General features: G+C 31.3%; 3 protein-coding genes across 3 annotated transcripts in view; 2 read left to right on the top strand and 1 right to left on the bottom strand.

The window, feature by feature from the left end:
- LOC129217771 (peroxisomal acyl-coenzyme A oxidase 1-like) overlaps positions 1-3,645 on the top strand; it is a gene marked incomplete at its 5' end in the record, with an annotated part of 35,297 nt that extends 31,652 nt beyond the window's left edge. Inside the window, 1 exon segment of the mRNA XM_054852115.1 lies at positions 1,449-3,645. Within this exon segment, the coding sequence (XP_054708090.1) occupies positions 1,449-1,502 (54 nt within the window).
- Positions 3,646-9,282: 5,637 nt separating this feature from the next.
- On the bottom strand, positions 9,283-11,301 carry LOC129216898 (fidgetin-like protein 1). Its single transcript, XM_054851113.1, has one exon. It carries the CDS (start codon positions 11,024-11,026, stop codon positions 9,374-9,376), a length of 1,653 nt encoding a protein of 550 aa, XP_054707088.1. The 5' UTR covers positions 11,027-11,301; the 3' UTR covers positions 9,283-9,373.
- Positions 11,302-11,435: 134 nt separating this feature from the next.
- Positions 11,436-21,131, top strand: part of LOC129216899 (aspartyl/asparaginyl beta-hydroxylase-like) — a 42,033-nt gene continuing 32,337 nt past the window's right edge. Inside the window, exons 1-2 of the mRNA XM_054851115.1 lie at positions 11,436-11,518; positions 20,054-20,263. Of these exons, the coding sequence (XP_054707090.1) occupies positions 11,464-11,518; positions 20,054-20,263 (265 nt within the window). The 5' untranslated portion in view covers positions 11,436-11,463. The remainder of the gene's footprint in view (positions 11,519-20,053; positions 20,264-21,131) is intronic.

The raw sequence follows: 21,131 nt of genomic DNA on the forward strand, positions 1-21,131 counted from the left end.
GAGTAAAACTAACCATATCACCAACCCCCAAACCTTTGTTCTGGCTATGCCACTGATGGCGAGGGCACATAATCAAAAATGAGAATAATATTTAACTACCAATGTAATGAAGAAGTGCAGCTGCTATACCGATTGTACCACACTGCCAAAATTCATATCTTCAACAAGAAAAAATTTTTTTTTCTAAACTTGTTTATTGCCTGCTCCAATTATTCCTTCTGTTAATCTTCACCATTAGTGTCGCAATTCGGGACTTTTCTGCTATATAACTCTTCTCATTTCACCAAAAACATACACTCCGTTTTATCTATTAGGCATTGCAGAAATTTTAACTCATTTAAACGAGTTCCAATTTTTGATATATAATGCCGGTTGCATCTGCTTTTGTAAAACCCGATTACTTTTGTTACATTCCTGCTTAGACAAAAATAGTTTTTTTATTTATGGCTCATGTTATATTTAAATTTTTGTAGTATGATCGTCATTTTGGCATGCCCATTTAAAAATTTTAATCCAGTTTCATTTAAGTTAATTCAAGCCAATACGACAGTGCCGTAACAATTAGTGTCAGTTTTTATCAGGCTTTATCTTCTCCTCAGTTTATGAAGATTTATAAAAAATAAAATAAAACTCATTCTAAATGAACCTTTGGGATGTGTAAAGAACTCGGGAATGCTTATGCTTTGGTAAAGTTATTCAAAAGCCAGGAAATGTTGTTAATTACTCAATTTAACAGGCATTTTTTAGCCTTAAAATTTTGGCGATCAATATGAGTATGATAAATATTGAGATAAGTAATTACAGTTCTAAAAATATTTTTATGAACCCCCCCCCCCTTTTTTTTTTTCCAAATAAACTTTTCATATTTTCTGCCATGTATTTTAAAATGTACTATCTTTCTATATTTCCTTTAGGGTTTAAATCTTTGTGCTTATCAAAGACTCATTTTGTTTGTTGCAGAATAAATAAGTGAATTTTGCGCAAAAAGGAGTTCTTTACAATTTAAACCTTTGTGCACAATATATATTGAAAAACATTTGAATCTTGCAGCACCTTTTTGCATTTCACTAGATCGATGACCTTGCATCTTATTAATATTGTTATAAATGGCAGATATGATATACTAGTTGCTTTATCTTAAAAAGTCTCGGAAATCTTTTTAATACTTAAAATATTTGATAGTTTGATGGATAGGTTCCTGCCAGTGCATACCTTATTTTGCCACTTTTCACGTACAATATGTTAATGGGATACTTTAATTTTGCTCCTTCACCATTTTAGGCTTTAATAGCTTGTAACATTAAATTAGCATGTTTTTTTTTTTTTTTTCACCTTCTGTAATTTCTACTGTAATATTGTCGCTGACCATGCAATTGCTTCTATTCAATTAAATGTAACTTTTGTAACATTTTAAACTTTTAATGCAGTTTTTATTTCTATTTCTATAGGTTCATGATTCTTATTATAAATATTTGCAACCTGTGATGAAATCCAAGTTATAGTGTAAGAAAACAAAGACTGTATTTTTGACTCTTTATATTTTCTACAAATATTTTATACACAAGTTTTATGTAACTTTTACATGGGCAATTACAACATTTGGTGATAAAGTATTTTTCTTGGTAGAACTTAGTATACTCTTCAGTACCTATTTCAGTTTATTTATTTTGAAATCATTTGGAATGTATTTGATTGAAACAAAATGAAAAGTATAATTTTATTTGAATATATTAGCTTGATATATTTGCAAAGGTATCAATGCTTGAAAATCATCAAATAACTTATTTTCATGGTTCTCGAATTACTACTGATCTTTATCTTCAATCATCAATAATCAATACTATATCAGTAAAAAAAATATTTAAAAAAAAACTTAAACACCTTCAAAACATTATCAAAAGTAGACAAATGACACATTTCAGTATACATCATTTTGTTAAATTTCCTTAGAAATCAGCAGAATTGTACAATTTAACATTTCTAAGAATTGCTGTGATCTTGCAGAGAAGTGTGCCTTCACTTGTTTTAGTGTTTGTAATTTCACTTGATTTTACTTAAAGAATACTTTTAACTAATAGGAAAATTATTGAAAAAGGTTTCGAAACTGTTCAATGAAGTGTTTTTCTCTGTTCAATGAATTATCTGAGTGTTTCATTTTGAATTTTAGGATGAATTTGTACTTTAAATATTGTTTTCTTTTTTTATGCTGTAGTGTCAATTTTACACTGATCTGAGTCAGAGTAGAGTTTTATTTTTTCAGACTTTCACCCAAGACTGTTCTACTTAATAATTTCTATCTAGTTAAGTCAAACTGAAAGCTATTATGATGTGATTAATTTTTCTTTAGATTAAAAATGATCCGTTGTATCTTCTGGCTTTGCTCTGTGGCGTAACATTAAGTGGCTCAAGACGGAAATTTTACAAACAAAAAAAAACTGTGTGTCCCAAATTTACTTTTAAGTAAATAAAATGGAATTATTTTCTCTTTAATACAATCATAAATTACAAAAAGGTAATTTATTTGACTTTTCCCAGTTTTAACTGATTCATTGCTAACTTTTATCAAAGATCAGTCTCAAACTTTTTTAAAAGATAGAAATTTTTCAACCCTGTTTGGTTAAAAAAGGCACATTTATTGTAATTAAAATCATATTTTAAAACTTTCTTTCTCAATGCTTTCTGTTCATAGTTGGTTTATAAATTTTATATGCACACAAATGTACTATTTTTAGTGATTTTAAGTTTTGATAACTTAAAGCATTTTAAGCTGTCTAATTTAAGTATTTTTTCTCTCATTACTTTCAACTATCTTTTCCAATTTGGGATGTGATATATCGTTCATTAATTGTAAGTCTGGGACTGAGTTTAAATGCAGGATAGTTAGAAGCTTTTTATTTATAACTGATGATAATAAATGTAGTAATTATCTCTCTATATAGAAAAATATTAAAATGAAGTGATTTTTTTAATGCTGAAGTATGAAGATGTTATACATTCCATGTAAATAAATTTTCACACATATTTTACAATTTTCTGATTGTGACTTCTGATAATGTATTTTATCAAAGAGCTCATACATTCGATACGTTTTATGCTGAGGAGCATTTATATTATTAATGTTTTTTGTACTTTTAGTTATACACCTAGAAATCTTTTACATAATGTTGATTATCGTTAAATGGGTGAAACATAATCGTTTTATAATCCTAAATGATCTACTTAGTTTTAAAACATAATGCATAAGGGGAATTTTATAGGTTGATTATATAGGTTGATACCAGAGCTGCATTTGCACATAAATATGTAACCATCACACGGACAATTTCTTTTCTTTTTTTAAGATTGCATAAAAAGGAATTTTTAACTTTAAAGATAAGCTGTTTGTGATAAAACATTTCAAATTCAACTGCATCTGAGCAATCAAATATTAAATTTGTTATAGGTCAGTTATATACATATTTTTATACTGGTACATACCGGTACTGGAAAATTTACCAATTCTCCCTGATACATGTATATTTCATCAAGAAACTGCAATCAAACTGTAAAAAGTGCAATATAAAGATTTTTTTTTTCCAATCTTTCAAATTCATATTTTATTTATTTTATACAGATTTATAGTGCTTGTATAAGATTTTGAATAAAATATATTTTAAATACTTGTGGTGTTGTTTTATATTGAATGCATTAAATTAAAACTTCTTTTCATAAAACATACACAACCATACAAGTAATGTTTTTACTGTGTTCTAATGTGATGTAATGTTAATGCTTCCCTGTGCCCAAACTGGTTTAAGCAACAAATTCCATTCTGACTTTGAAGATATTTACTTTAAAAAAAAAAAATTAGAAAACATCAATTTACGGAACCGTATAAGGAACACGGGATATGCATGCTTCCTAAGTTCAAAACTTGTTTTAAAAATTATTCAGCACAAATATTGTCGCCTCAGAACAACAGTAGGGTATCTTAGTGTTCTATCTGGGATTAGATATCTTACTGTTGCTTTGAGGCGACAATATATTATTTTTTTCTATGTCAGAATCTTAAAAATATATATAAAAAATGTTTAATACAACTTTATATATAACTATCTTCTGTGCATGTGTTTGTCACTGAACTCCTCCTCCTAAACGGCTGACCTGATTTTGGTGAAATTCGGTGTGTGTGATTAAGTTGATTTGAAAATAGTTTATAGTCCCAATTTGATCCAATAAGATATATTTTATCTCATTAATTAAAATGATTAATATGTATTTTGGCTTATTGCTGATTGAGAACTGAAGTAAATATTTAACCTGTTTCGAAAGAATAATAAGAAATTTAGCTTTGCTTTCTGTAGTGAAAATTTCCTACTTTGATGTGTCAGTTGAGAAGGATAAAAAGTACAGACAGTAAAGCCTTCATTTCTCGAAGCAATGATCTCAAGTCACACGATATATTTTAAAGTGAAGTGTTGGAAGAAATAAATTATTTTTTCACGTAAAACACGTCTTCCTTTTGTCGTAGTTGAACCATGTGACTTGGGATCATTGCCTCAGATTCTTTCCTCTTTCTGACCGGATGATCAGAAAGTAGCATACAGAAAGATCAGAAAGAACATAGCAACATTTGATCCCAATCAAATCCATCCCAGTTTCAACGCCACTTGCAAGTTGACTTTAAGGATTATCAAATTGATCATTACAATATTAAAGGAAAATATGGTGGAATGTATACAAGTCGCAGGTTTTATTTCCGCCCTGCTAAATCACAACAGGGTAATTCTGTACACAAAAGATCAGTGCAGTGGAAGATTTTTGTCTCTGACTGAAAGAACAAATCATACAGTATATGAAGATCATTCAAGTATGCGGGGAAAGATTGTAAATGAAACAACATTCAAGGAGAGAGCGGGATTATCGTTTAAGCATTTTTGTTTAAAAAGGTCGGACTGCCAATTGATCAGAGTTTGCTTAGCTTACTAATCGGCTGGGTTAAAGTAGTTTGGTCACTCGGTGAGTTTGCCGATAAATAATGGAGTTGCAGGATTATTTCACATTTAAAAGCTACAAGTGTCCCTGACAAATTTTAAACTGTTCGGTTGCATCTGTGACAAAGTGCAATACAGGTCACTTTCTATGCCACGCACAATATTTTGACTTTATGAATGCTAATTCCGAAAATCGAGTTGCACATTTTGCTGTGGAAGGGTAAACGGCAGTATCTGCTACATTCAGAGTTTTTAAATCCCTGACACATGGATGCAATTTTTCCAGGAAAAACATATAGTTTCACAAGAATATCTAACTTATTGCTTTGTGAAAACAAAATTGCTAATATCTAATCTATGCTTCGCGTATGTTTTAAAAAATTCTAACTAAAGTGAAATACAGTAGAACCCCCTGTAAGGGACACCTCTATTTAAGGGACATTTTTTCTGGTCCCAGTCCCTTTGAATAGGGACTTCCATGTATTTGCCTCTAAATAAGGGACAGTCGTAGAGAAAATGGATATTAGGAAAAATTATTATTTTAGCAGGGTAGTAGAACTTTGGAACAGCTTACCGGAAGAGGTGGTAATGAGAAGGGAGTAAATAGTTTTAAAGAGGGCCATTTTGATCTTCACTGGGGATTGTAAAATGACTAGGACCAGCCTAGCTGGGCCCAGAGCCTGTTGCTGGTTGTCACTTTTGTATTTGTATTAAAAAAATGCCAAACATTATGTACACTTATATAAGAAAGAGTGAACTTACTGGAATTCAAGTTTCACTTTTATTCTGAAAATTAATTGAAAAGAGTTTAACATTAACATATGTTAAAGGAACAAGTAAATTTTGTGAAAATCTTGCTGAAAGTTACATGCATGATTTGCTTAGGGCCGAAGGAGAGGGCGCAGAAACTGCCTAGCTCTTTATATAAAAATTGAAATATAAACCTTAATTGTGTAATTCACATCTATTGTCTTGCATTGTAAATTACATGACATGAAGGAAATTCAAGCAATGAATTATCTCAAAATAATTGCTTTATGCTGCAAAACTTTAGACTTATCAAATTTTTGACTTAATTATAATTTATAAAATAATAAAAACTTTAAAAAATCATTAAGTGTGAATTTTATTTAGTTGTGTATGAAAATGAAAAGTATTTAATCTTAAATGTTAATAATTTAAGTTCATAACAAAATTATGCCGAGTTAACACACTGCATGCTTAAACTAAAATACCTCCGAAGAAGGGACACCTCTATTTAAGAGACATAATTTGTGGTCCCATTAGTGTCCCTTATTAAGAGGTTCTACTGTATAACAAACTGAGCTACTACTACAACTAAAAAACAATGTAACAATGACTACTAGTTATACAAACAAAATAATCAGAGTTTTTAATTTTATATTTTGCTACCAAGAACATACATTTATGAATCTAAAACTTAGGACAAACTATACAAAAACTTTAGTGTAAAGAAATTTATAACTATTTATTAAAAAACGGATATGATACACAAAAATCTTTCAATCGCTAAAAACATTGAAAAATAGTTCTATTTGTAAAATGGTTTTCCAAAAAAAAAAAAAAAAAATATATATATTAAAACTTGTGGAAAAAATTATGTAAAGTAACTGGTAAAAAGCAATTTCTTCAGCTGGTTTCAATTAATTATTTTTTTAAATAAGTATTTTTAAAAAAAAAATCTAACAATTCTTTCAAAAGCTATTAGTTTTTTAATTAAGTTTGCAATAAATACATAATCAGAATAAAAAATTTACTTACTTAATAATAGACTTTCCTGAATACGATAGCTAAAATTTCAGGAAACAAGTATTGAAAAAATTTCCCTATTTTGAGTAATTTGCCACATATCTTTCATATTCTATCACCAATCTAAATGTCCTTAATTAATTTTCCCAATTTTAGAAAAATTAGAAGTGTTAAAGTTCTCAACTACATAATAAGCAGCTTAGAAGGGTTTAAAATGCTAAAAACAAACATATCAAGATCCAAGAGGTAGAAAAAAATAGTGACGGAAAACAAGCAAGTTTTATCGAAGTGGATGCAAACGGATTTCGAAACATGAAAAAATTGGGCATAAATGTGTAAGACATGTTTAAGATACGTAACTTTTACACCCATTCTACAAAAGTTGGTAGGTTGTTTAGCTCCAGAATTCATAATTCATGATCAATTGTCTGTTTCTACAACTTTGGAGTATTTTTTGCTGAAAATTATAATTTTCCAAGATCATTTTCAATCATCGAAAATCCATGACGTTTCATGATTTTTAAGGTGCACAGATACCCTGTATCTGCAAATTTTTTATTTTTTTTGAATTTTGTTATCTATTGCACTTTAGCATTTTGTGCAAGCTTGCTTACTTGGTTTGCGCAGAAAATAAAGCAAAAAAAAAAATAATAATAACGTTCAATTCAAACATTTCACTATTGTATATGGGGACTCCAAACACTCTAATACCGTATCTTCTTGTGTATTATCTGTTATGAAAATGTAAAATTAATGAGGTGTGGATTAAACGCTACTGCGGATTACCTTTTTTTCTCAAACCCTAAATGCGCCTCAATTTACAGCAGGATTCACCAATAGAGACTGTTGAGCTGACTGTAGGATTGTTTATTTTACATAGCTTGTTCCCCCTTATGGGGCATTCCAAAGTATTTTTGACATTTATGTAGAGTCCGTAACGTCACGTTTTTTGCATTAACTTTTTAATTTACTGTTTGATTAGCATATTTTATTTTGATCTTTTCCTACCAACACACCAGCTCAAATTAAAATAATTTGCAAATCAAACAGTAAATTAAAAAGTTATGGCAAAAAAGGTCACGTTACGGACTCTACATAAATGTCAAAAATACCGTGGAATGCCTTTTATGCAATCTAGGTTACGTAAAGTAAACAACCGTACAGTCGAGGAAGAAGAATCCTGTTTGCAAAAGTTTAAACCGTTTGCTGGTTGGAGTATTAGTTTTAATGGTGCAAGAGCCTGAATAAGCTATACTGCGCCAAACAATAGTTTTGAAGATACAAGAGAGTAGGGGGGGGGGGGGGAACCAAAGGTGAAAAATTACTTAAACTATGAAGGAAACAAAACTTCTGGAATTTAGAAGAAGATTTTTTGAACGAAACAGGACCAAATTCTGAATTTTGAAAAAGATGCCGAAATAACAAACTGTTAAAGAATTTAAACCATTTGCTCTTTTAAGAAGTAATCAGCAAACTAAAATCACGATTTCAAGAAGGAGGCAAAAAAATGTTATCTTTTAGATTAATTTTGATTATACCTTAAAAGTTATAATACTTCTTCAGCAAGGGGGGGGGGGGGGCATCCCTGGTTCAGTTGCTAAAACTTCATGTTATATCAAAACAACCTCTCTTTAAGAGTACGTCTTTTGTTCTCTAAAGAAATTTTATGTATGTGAATAAAGATATCTTGTTATTGGACAATTTAAGTTAGTTCATGGAATCTCTGATTTAGATTGCAATTCCAGATATAAAAGGCTTTGTATGAAATTGCAAGCAAATGGGACTGAGTAAATTAAATGAAAGCTAGTAAAATTTATAGTCATAGCTTTGCTAGTTTTGTAACAGTGGTTTTATATAAATCAGCATAGATGTTGGCAGTAAATTCTGTCAGCAACTTCTTGACAATTCACTGAGCATCATGGAATTGTTTTGGTAATAAGACATTGTGACATGTAAGCCTTTATATGATAGTGCAACAATTGACCTCGATAGCTGGATTATGTATTATATTAATATGTGTTGCAAATTGATAAAATTTGAATTGTGAATAACATTTAATGTAACCTAATAAAAGTTCATGCATCAAACAAAGGTATGAGTTTTATTCTACAATATTTAAAATATAAGTGTATATATAAAACTCATAAGCTAACATAAAAACAAATTGCAAATTAATTTCAGATATTTGTTGTTTGAATTTTAGAAGCAAAAATGGCTAATTCACAAAATGATAGGAATTTCAAAAGAACATACTCCCCAGATAAATATTATCACCTTGAAAAATTTCTGTTGATAGCCAAAGAATCAATGGCTGATAGCAGAGCACTAATTAAGGTTGCGTTCGACGAGCACGACCGGTTAGTTAATCATGTGACAACTAATGATCACGTGCTCCAATCAACCAATCAGCAGCTTAAAATGGTAACCGATAGATAATAGAACGCTGCGGTTTGTAACCGGTTACTTACCGGTCGAATGGTGAGGTTCGTCGAATGCAACCTAAATTTTACTTTTTAAAAACTAAATTGGGGGAGCAAATTTTGAAAAAGGAAAAATGTTTTGAAAGGCAGGAGTTTCTAACCCATCAGTTTTTAATTTTTGGTAAATTTGGATAGTGTGATCAGTAGTTATCAACTTTGAAACTCAAAACTGCCGAATTTCTTATTCCAATCCTTATAATAATCCAGATCATCTTGAGCAACACTTGCCCTGACTTGCCTCAAAGCACTAATGAAATCCCCCAAACGGATAGGACGTACTTGGTCAATGGCCACAGTCTTGATACTTTCGGGGCCGATGCAGCGGATGGGTCCCATAGCAGCTTCTTTACACAAATGTGCCACATCAGAACCGGAATACCCATCCGTTTCGTCACATATCTTAGAAAAATCTTCATCAGACAGTTCATGCTCGTGAGAAGACAGCAATTTTTCTACAATCTGCCGTCTCGCAGCAGCTGCGGGCAATGGCACATACAACCTTTTCACAAATCGTCTCCTTGCAGCTTCGTCGAGCTCGTGAGGTCTGTTCGTTGCCCCAACCACCAACACTCTTTCTTCTGTATCGGTTTTTGCGCCGTCGAACTGCACGAGAAATTCAGTTTTCAGCTTTCTAGTGAAATCTTGATCTTTGTCGCTTCGTTGGGAGAGCAGAGAGTCGATCTCATCAATGAATATTACTGCCGGTTGATTCAACCGAGCGGCGGCGAACAGAGCCCTTACGAGCTGTTCACTCTCCCCCACCCACTTTGAAGCCAAAGACGATGCACTGATGCAAAAAAATGTGGAATTTGACTCTGTTGCGATGCATTTCCCGATTAAAGTTTTACCTGTGCCGGGAGGGCCGAACAATAAAATACCTCTTGGTGGAGCTCTCAAGCCTTTGAAAATGTCTGGCCGTAACAGGGGCCAGATAACTATCTCTTGTACGGTAGCTTTCACAAATTCTAACCCAGCAATATCACTCCATTTGATGTTTGGGCTGAAATCCATTATTTCATGCAAAATAACATCAACAATTTTTTTATCAAAATGTTTCAAAGTGTCATGATTTCTTATATCAGAATTATCATCTTGCCCTCTGATTGAAACACTTTCTGTCTGAGCTTGATCCTTCATGGGATTTCGATACACAGACTTGGCTGATTTAAAACTGCATTCATAAGATTTGGTCGTTGAGATTTCGATCACGCTTGGTTTCATGTAAGTCCTATTTCCATACATATTTTTACTTGCGGGTTTTTTTGCATTATTTTCTGTCGTGTGATCATATGGAATGGGTCTTTTTTTAGAGGCATCACTTTTGCTGAGACCAGATTTTACCTGTACTGATAAATTATTTCCAGTTTTTCCTCGCGATTGTAAGGGCAGGGAAAATTCATTTTGGGGTGGTTTTTTTACAACTTTCTTTGCAATTTCATCAGCAATCTTTAACTTATTAAAATATTCCACGAAATGCTTCGCGTGTTCTTCAATATTTACGTCTGTAAGTAATGAACTAGAAACGCCAGCAGTATTTGTGTTCGATTGAACAGAAAGCATATCTCCATATTTCATTAAGTCTTTTATATTAGAATACTCGGCTAATAATTCAGCTTTCAGTTTTTCAATGCTTGATTCGGGAAGTTTCAGTTTTACACAGTGAATATCAGATAGAACTATCATTTCCTGAAGCACAATTAAAGCATTACTAAAGTTTTTATTCTTTTTGCACTGCAATAAACGGTAGTAACAATCCATATATATTTTTTCATCATCATCAATAACTTGAGCAGTAGATTCCATTTCAAATAATGTTCTTTCAAAAGAATAATAAATTACAATCACATTAAAAAAAAGTTTTCGCAATTTCCGGGCTTCAAATCTTCATCAGTCAGCGCAGCCGATGTTTTGTTTTTGTTGCTGTTTCTGATGTAAACAAGTACAAAATTTCGGCAAATAATTGATTTGTATTTACAAATCGGGACTAAAAGATTTTCAACTTTCCATCACAGTCAAGTGTTCAAATTCTTAAGTTAATTTAAAGTTAAAGAAACATAAACAATCTATCTACAACATTCCTAGCCGCTTCATGATTTTAGCTGCAACCACCAAAAGAAATTAACTCCTACTTCCAATCGTAAAATTATACTTCGGCAAAATGTTTTATATGTTTATTTTATGATATCGTACTTGATTAGAATTATATATTTCATTTGATAGACTTTAAATTTTTCAACAAGATGAGTGATAAAGAACCAAGACGGCGGAAAAAGAGGAAAGATAATCAGAGAAAAGGTAAGATTTATCGTAGTAACCCTTTTCCGTTTTTTTTTCTAAACATTTGATTTCACATCATAGCGTAAAATGTAATTACCCTTTACGCTTTTCTACAAATTTTAAGTTTATTACATTTCGCCAACATCGGATCCAAACGCAATTTGGCCTTTGATAGTAGGGTATATCGTAGTAAAAATCATAATGCACGTAACGTCCCCTCAGAGCAACAGTGAGACATCTAATATCAGGAATAACATTAAGTTATGATCATGGTGTTAGGAATGATATTCATAAAAATATTTCTGGAAACATGAACTGTTTTGCTAATAATGTCAAAGTTATGGGGATTGTAGAACATGAGGAACATGTATAACAGCTGCAAGAGGATTTAGATCATACTCCTACTAAGTGAGCAGACTAGTGGGGATGGCAGTTAATGTTGGGAAATGTTAAGTGCTACATTTAGGTCATGGAAATAAGCATACAAGTTATTATTTTATAGAGTTCAGTCATTAGTCTGGCAGAAAATGTTATTGATCTGGGTCAAGGGCGGATTTTTCGTCTGTTCAAAGGGGTGGCGGTTTAAAACCATAATTGAACCCGGCTTACCATGTAGAGTGATCAGGGAGACAATTGCCCCCCCCCCCCCCTCGGGTTTAAAAAAGTTATGTTTTTACAAATACAAAAGTGACGACCAGCAACAGGCTCTGGGCCCAGCTAGACTGGTCCTAGTCAATTTACAATCCCCAGTGAAGATCAATGGCCCTCTTAAAACTGTCTACTCCTTTGCTCATTACCATCTCTTCCGGTAAGCTGTTCCAAAGTTCCACTACCCTGCTAAAACAATAATTTTTCCTAATATCCATGTTAGCCTGAGATTGAAATAGCTTAAAACAATGACCCCTTGTCCTGTTTTCAGTGCTAAACTTTAGCCCCGTAACATCTTTCGTTTTAATAAATTTAAATAGCTGAATCATGTCCCCTCGGTCTCTTCTTTGCTCAAGATTGTACATTTTTAGCCTTCTCAGCCTGGAATCATAATCTAAGTGGGAAAGCCCACTTATTAGCCTTGTAGCCCGCCTTTGAACCCTTTCCAATACATTAATGTCTTTCTTAAGATGAGGAGACCAAAACTGAACAGCATACTCCAAATGGGGTCTTACCAAACTTCTATATAAGGGCAGAAGAACTTCTTTAGATTTGTTTGATTTTCCGATAAAATTTGCAATGCCCAATGTAGGAAATGATGGGGGCCCCCATCCCACCCTAACTTCTCTATCACAATGAGCTGTTGTGTCGACCAGTTGCGTAGGCTACGCCAGTTGGTTCTGTAGGAAATTTCATTTTCTGTGATAGAAATGCACACAAGTATTTCTACTGCGGCATTTTCCATCAAAATAATACATAGACATTTTTTAAAGTGTACAAAGATTTTTGTGAGATAAAATTTCTGGCACTTTTTGGTTTTTGATTAAAAAAAAAAAAATATGTTTTATTATGTCAGAAAAATTTTGCATGTAGTTTTGTTAAAAATAGATTATAGATCTTGTTATTAAATATCTATTCCAAAATATTAATTTTAACCAATGGATAGGGGCCTATTTCATTGAAAGTTGTAGGTGTACAAGCACTTTTGGGAGCCACTGTAGAATAAAACTATTATTATACTAGAAAATCGCCCGTCAAGGTATGACGGGTGAAATCGCTGATATCTTCATTTTCGCAAAAATAAGTGCTTTTACGGTATTCAAACAATAATCCACTTGAAATCTAAACATTCATCCATGGGACATTCTGGGCAACCAGAAAAATTTTACTAAATTGGCAATTATTGCTAATTCATATACTTTTCTTTGTATGTCAAGCTCTATTCAATACAAATATTGACGAAGTATGAAAATTGCGATGGCAAACAAACTAATGGCATCTAACAGATAGAACGTATGGCGGCAAAATGATATGTCTGATACACCATGGCTAATATAGTTAGGAAAAGTAATTGTTCAGCATATTATTTTAGACTAAAAATGTACATGATGTTGGAAACCTTATCTTTAAGCAAAGTATAAAACAAAATGACATCTTATCTAAGCATTATGTAGCGTATTTATAAATCTTAAAAATTCATTGAATAGTTAAAGTTTAAAAGTAACCTGAATCGATTCATCTGTTGTATGAACTATATTATGTTTATAAATGTTTAGTAATTAATATCTACAAATTTATGAAGATTAAAAAAATTAAAAAAAAAAACATATTTTAAAAAAATCCAATTAAAATTTTTAGAGACGTACCGAGTAGCACTTTGGCCGAGTAGCCGAGTACCGAGTACTCGGCCTTTTATTACTCGGCCGAGTACCGAGTTACCGAGTACTCGGCCTTTCACTATTCGGCCGAGTTCCAAGTACCAATTATGTTTTAAGAAGAACCACCGACACACATGTGATGAATTTTGAACTTATTGGAATAGTAGTATAAACCTCCTTGTCCATATAATAGTTTTTAAAACTAAATTCCTGCTGAAATTTAATTACGCATTATATATATACAATTTTGTTTGTGTCAAAAATTTTACAAAAAAATAATTTTTTAAATTAAAAATAAATAAATAAAAGGTATGATTAATCAAGTTGGAATTAAAACAAATTACAGTAAAATCCCTCTAATGCGGACACTAACAGGACAAATTTTTTTTCTGCAATATAGAGGTGTCCGCAGGACAGGGGTTTAATAATGTTATTTGCATTGGAACTGGGGAATTAAAAATTGTCCGCATAAGAGGGGTGTCCGTTAGGAGGGGTTTCACTGTATACCAATCAATTATAGTTCTAATCTGCCAAACATAAATAATTTTTAAAAGTAGATAAAACAAATGTGCAGAAACACTCCAGACACGTGTTTCTGCCCCCCCCCCCCCCCCCCCCCCGTTACAAGGAACGTCTTTTTCAGTGCATAACATGTGAGCTAAAGAATGTAAAGACATTCAACAAAAAAATACGACTTTTGTCGGATGCCTTTAAATCTACGAGCCCCCATTTTGTGCATTGAAAAAGGAATTCCTTGTAATGCCAAAACACGTGTCTGCAGAGTTCCTGCACTGTACTTTTAAGGTTGTTTTATTTTTTAAGCAAAGGTATTTTTACATTTTTTATAACTAATTTTTGTTTGTAGCAAAAATCCATTTTTAATATAAAAATTCCATATTTTCTATACTTACATTTTTTGCGTGATTTTTAATAATAAGTTTTATTAACTTTGGGGACATTAAAATAAAGATTTATTCCATTGAAGCATTACAAACTTCATTATTCTAAAAATTTAAATTTGACTTATAAATTTTAATTGTAAATGATTGCAGAATATATTGCTTGCTCTTTTTTTATAAATTTTAGTATCTGTCTTGGACAATATTCAATTTTTTGCAACTACTCGGTATTGGCCGAGTATCTGATCAGAATTTGGCCGAGTACCGAGTACTCGGCAAATTGGCCGAGTAGGCCGAGTACCGAGTAGTTACCGAGTACTCGGTACGTCTCTAAAAATTTTAAAAAATCTGATTTTTTTTTCTTTTTTGATTTTTTTTATAAAAAAGTCACAAGCACTGTCAATCAGTAAACATGGGTGCCCAAATGCAAAGTTGCAAGGGGGGGGGGCTCAAATATTTTCCCCATGGAAACCAATTTCAGGACAGATTAGAGTCATTAAAAGTTAACATTTTTAATAATTTATTCATTTCTGGATGGAGAAGAAATGTTTTTACATTTTTGCAAAGAAAAAAGTACTAAAAGCAAGGAAGTTCTAATTTCAAGGGGGGCAGGACTCGATCCCTCCTTACCCCCCTATATGGCGCCCTTGTCAGTAAATTGGTTATTATTTCTATGAGAAGAGGATATTGTGTAACTTTCGTATTACATCAATGTATACCAATGTTTTGATGGACAAAAATTGCAAATTGCTGCAGACAAGTGTTTTTGTGTCCTTTCCTCGGATAACTAAAAGTTCACACTTCTTTGCATTGAAAAAGGTGTTCCTTGTAACACCGAAACTACCACAAGCTTTGAGGAAGGAATGCTAATTGTTAAAATGTAGAACCTTAAAACATGTTTGAAGTAATTTGCAATTTTTTTGCATCAAAACATTGGTAATTCATTGATGTAATTTTCAAGCACAAAGATATTCCTCAATAACATCTGTATTATATATACAATTTTTTTTTTAAATTTTCATCTTTAAATAGCATGAAAGTCTTTCTTGATACCGAATTCTGGCATAACTTTTCAGGACTCTAGTTTGTTCTTTATAAAGCCTTCTCTGTCAGAGTTTTCGTCGGCACACTGTAGCCAAAGCTTGTCAGTTTTAACTGCCCTTTGACATCCTGTATGTAACATGGCAGGCGTAAAAAAGACGTTTTTTTTTTTGCTGAAACAAATAGATGAATATCTCCGTCACAGATTGATTTCAGATATATTTTCTAGTCTATGAGGACAATGTAAGAAACTGCATCTAAGTTAACAGCTCTGAAACATGAAAATGTCGAAGTTTATTTTGCTGAACAGTATGAACTTCTGGAATTCCATGGTTGCCAACTCACACTGTCGTGAGTCTGTGAGCATTGCATTTGATAAATTTTCACGGTGTGCGAAATACCTTTCTTGGATGATGAGATCTATTTTGGCTTTCAATTCAGTAGGTAAATACAGTATGGGACCACAAATCTGGAATGCTTGGGAGCGCAAGCCGCGACCTTTGCGGATTTTGGATTCTGACTAAAAAATTGAAAACTCTGCTCTCGTGAGGTATTTGTCATGTTTTCCCTGGTTTCGCTAAATGTTCATGCTAAAAGAAAACTCGGAGATAGTTTGCCGCAGCTTACAGTCCACGTATGTTGCTTTATATTATGTGCCAATCGATACAATAAATCAATTGTATTTTTATGTGAATTCATTTTATACTTGTTTTTAATGGGCTTTGTACTGTGAGAAAAAGAAAAAAATATTGTTAACCGAAAGTGGATGTTAAATTATTGGATTTTAAACATTAACAATTTTGAACTTTTAAAAATTAAAAAAGAAATAAAAAAAGATTTCTAAAAAAAAAAGAAATATTTTTCTAGTATTTTTTAAATATTTAAGGAAAAAAGTTGCAGATTTTGGGATTCCTAAATTGAGGTCTGTATCTAGTTGCAGTGATGAAAATTTAGAAATAAGAAGTACCTACAGCATGTTTTCATCAAGTAATAGACAAATGTTAACTATTTTAATCATTTACAATTTAAAAAAAAAATTACAATTAAAGAAGAAGTTCCCACTTTTCTGCATTTTAGCATTTTAAAATTTGTCTCTCATGCTGTACATTCACTGTTTGTTGCCATAATTAACGTTCCTACATATTACATTCTGCTTTTGAACTTTGAAGAAAAAAAATATATCTATATACATATATTTTCTTTTTTTAACATATACATGCATAAATTAATCTTTTTAAAACGAGAACTGATGGTTACAGTAATATTCACTTTTTTGCAGCAATCTGTTACGCTGAAAAAAAAAAAAAAAAATTAGGTCCAAGCGTTTACAGTACGTATAATGAATGTATTGTTTCTAAAACCCAGAGAGTGCATCAAGATGGACCTGCTTTCTGTCACTTTTTTGTGTGATAGTTTAGGGATTGTAAATTAGAAACCTTTAAATTTTATTATTTTTTTTAGTAGTTTTTAAAGCAGCTAAAATTTTAATGTTGGTAAAAATCAAGCATTCCAAAAAATAAACAGTATTTTTTAAAAATTAAAATACTGCATGTGATCAAAATTAATCATCAATATATAAATTACTTTTGATGTATCCTGTTCAAGTTCATTGCAAAAATTAAAAAAATATCTGTAAATTTTGGAAGACCTAATGAAACCTTTTTATTCTCTTCTATATAAAGTGAGAAATAGCTTGCTTCAGTCATTTATTATGTTACTCTTGCTGTATTTTTTTTTTTTTTTTTTTTTTTTTTTTTTTTTTTTTTTTTTTTTGTATGTAGGCTAATGCTTGAATGTACTATAAATGGAAAGTTCATTATATTCTGGATCATTCAATGGAGTCTGGATTCTGGCCCAGAGCCAAGCTGCAGTTGAGTGCAATTCCAACTTCTAAATATAGTTGCAGCTTAAGCAGGGAAATTTCCTGAAGCTCAATTAGAAGACTGACAACCTTTTATATGCATTAAGATGGGGAGAAAAAAATGATTTGTTTTTTTTTAAAGATGATGTTGGATATTATGTTTAGTTTTTTGGTTCGTCTTTTTGATTGAGAAAAAATAAAACGTTAAGAGGCTTAATGAGAGAATTAAAAATATTTTAAAAACTTGGGAGAAAAAGCTCATAATTGAATGAATTACTATTTGTATAAAAATGTTGTGTGAGTATGCAGACTTAGATAAAACGAAAAGCTCTCGGCGAACACAAATCCTAACCGGAAAACTTTTTGCAAATAATTTTTCCTAACTCACCCTTGAATTAAAAATTAAATTTAAATTCAAATATGAAAGACAAAAAAAAAGTGCTTTAAATCATTTAATTTTTTTTTACAATAACATATAGTTTGCTTATTTTTCACCAACTGAAGAAAACTGCCAAAACCATTATTTTTTTTACACATGTGCTTTAAAAGGCTTTTGGAGAAAGGCTTTGACAGAAATAAACTCTGGGATTTTCTTAAAAATTCCCTTTAAGAAAAAATTTTTTTTTTCTTTTTTTTTTCTTTTTTTTTTTAAATCAACGTTAGCAGTTTGAAAAAAAATTTCTGCGGAGCCAAAAAATTTCTGCGAACTCCGTTCGCATGTTCGTCTATATTATGCAAGACTGAGTATGAAACAAAGGTACATTAAATAAGGAATTTTCCTGCCTTCACAATTAATTCTTTGTTTTATTCCATGTTCAAATGTGCTAACTTTTTAATTCAAACCATTTTTTGAATTTTTTTCATTCAATCCTCAAACGGTGTGTATGTGTATGCTTTTATTTATTTTTTTAAACGTAGCAAAGTAGCGACTGCATTGCAAAAGTCGTTTGTAGTTTCTACATTTTGAAAAAAGTAGTTGTACAGTAGAGAACTAATTATCCGAGAAGTTCGGGACTATCGCTCTCCCGGATATCTGAATTTCTCGGTTTTCTGAATCGCTAAAAACCTCTGTTGGCTGTTTGTTTGTAAAACTTAAATTACTATAATAAATAGTAGTACATATTGAAATAAGAAGAAAACTGTTCAGAAATGGTTATAAATACTATCAAAAAATTAAAAACTACTAGTGAAAGAATAATTTAAACACCAAAAAACTTCAAGATATTCATAAGACCTGAAACCTTTACATTCAATCTGAAAAAGAAAAAACCACCACTTTTCGATGTTTTAAAACGGGGAAAAAAAATGGAGGAAGGGCTAAAAACAAGTTTTTGAACTGAAATGTGCGATTTTCCTGCTATTCTGTATGAAAAAAATTTGTTTTCATGAACACGTTTTTTTTAAAAATTTTATAACAATTTTGTGTTTGTAATTACGGTGATTATTGATAACTATTGCTTTTTGCAATATCAATAGGAGTTTGATTTATGAGTTCTTGCAGCCTTATTACAGTCATGCGTTTAACGATTTCTGTATTCCACGATTAACTATCCGGAAAATACGCGAATCTGGTTTTCGGCATTTCCGTTCAATAAAATATTGCATTAGAATTCGACAATATTCATTTCTTTAGTTTTCAGTTAGAATAAAACACGAAAAATTCCGACTTAAGAGTGTTCTTCTTAATTCAAGAAAATATTTCGGGAATTTTGCCCTGCATAAAGGTTAACTCTTTGAAGTTTGTTTTTGTAAACATTTTCCCCAGTTTTACGTAAGTAATATAGGGCGATTCTCGAAAAAATGTCCCGTGCGTAACTCTAAATTTTTTATTTAATTCAAGTAACTATTAATTAAATACGGGATTAATTGTTATGCTTTGATAATATATTAAAGCATGTATTATTCCCCATTAGCATTATTTTTTGAAGGCTTGGTTAGCTAGAAAAAATAAAAAACTTGGCGTTTTGCACGGGACATTTTCTTGAGAATTGCTATATAGTATTTATTAAAAAACAGTTCATATTCTTTTAGTTATTTCAAAATAAAAACTTAGTTTTTCAAAAATTGCCAAAAATGCGTCTTTTTAAAAAATGGCGGGAAAATCTGCAAACTGATTTTTTGGTTCCCGGATAAAAGGTTCTGCACTGTAGTTAGCTACATTTGTACTAAAGTAGTTGTAGTTCGCTACCAAGAAAATGTAGTTATTCCAACCACTGGTTGAAGTATTATACAAAAGTAAATGAAATGACATATTTCATTGAGATAATGCATGTTATCAAATCTTGTGAAGTTTAAATATTTATTATTTACTCAATGTTGAACTTACTTTTGGTCTGAATGTCAACATTGGGTCGTTTTTCAAGGTTTACATTTTCATCTTATTTTATATTCAAAGGAAGTTCTGTTACAGCTGTAATTAAATAGGCATCCTCAAAATTGTGAATAGTTCATTTTTCAGATGACATTCGTACGGAGGACTCCACCTTCACGTCTGGCAAGCCAGAGACCAGAGATTCCGACCAAGAGGCTGAAGAAGAAATCGTTGCTCACATTCACCAACCGCCCAGCTCTTTTGCAAAAATTACTTTTATGTTGATCTTTTCCGGTCTAGTCATTTCCATGAGCTTAGTTTTCATTTCCTTGCAAGGAGCAGATAGTAAGTGTCTGTTACTAAAACTTGAACTTTTTCTTTTGATCAGTATTGTTTTAACAATTTTTGTTTATTTATACAGTAGAAAACCGTTATAACGCTGACCTGTATAACGCAATTCTCTATAAACCGCACAACTTTTCAGAAGTAAACATAGGTTTTGAAGCTTGAAAAATCCCTCTGTTTTGCTCTGTAAACATAAAAATTGTTAGGCAAATTAAATTTTGAAAGTTTTTCATCTTTCCATCTTAATTCAAAGCTTTTAAATTTAAAATTAGTAATCATAATAACAGAAAATACCAGTTGGCTCTTTAAAATGGAGCTGTTTTGCAAACCATGAAGCAAGCAGAAGTACAGGATAATGCACTTTCTTTTGATTGTGAAACATATTTATTTGTGAATAACTAATTGTAATATATGTGCTTTAATATTCATTGCAGATAAAACTCATTCTGAAGGGCTAATGTATAGATATATTCTGAATGTTAATTTCAAAATTTGTGAAATGATTTATATAACGCAAAAACCTGTATAACGCAAAAGCTGTGGCCCCAAGGTGTGCGTTATAACAGTCTTCTACTGTACATCCTTTTTTTTCTTGGCAAAAATTGATGGTTTATGCTTTGTTAATTTTTAATTCATTTTTAAAGACTTTTCATCAATATTTTTAGCAGTTTAAAGAATATTATTGCGTATCATATCAGAGATTTTTCTCAGAAAAACACATTGTATAGGTTTAAATTTTTAACAGTGAAAATTTTTTGTATGAGTTGTGATTTTCTATTTCTGAAAGAAATGCATTCTATGAATCATGGAAAGTTAACAGCAGAAGTCATAGAAAGTCATAGATTTGAAACTGAATGTCTCATATACT

The sequence above is a fragment of the Uloborus diversus genome, chromosome 2 (genome assembly GCF_026930045.1).
Source record: "Uloborus diversus isolate 005 chromosome 2, Udiv.v.3.1, whole genome shotgun sequence".
In the NCBI taxonomy this organism is placed as follows: Eukaryota; Metazoa; Arthropoda; class Arachnida; order Araneae; family Uloboridae; genus Uloborus; species Uloborus diversus.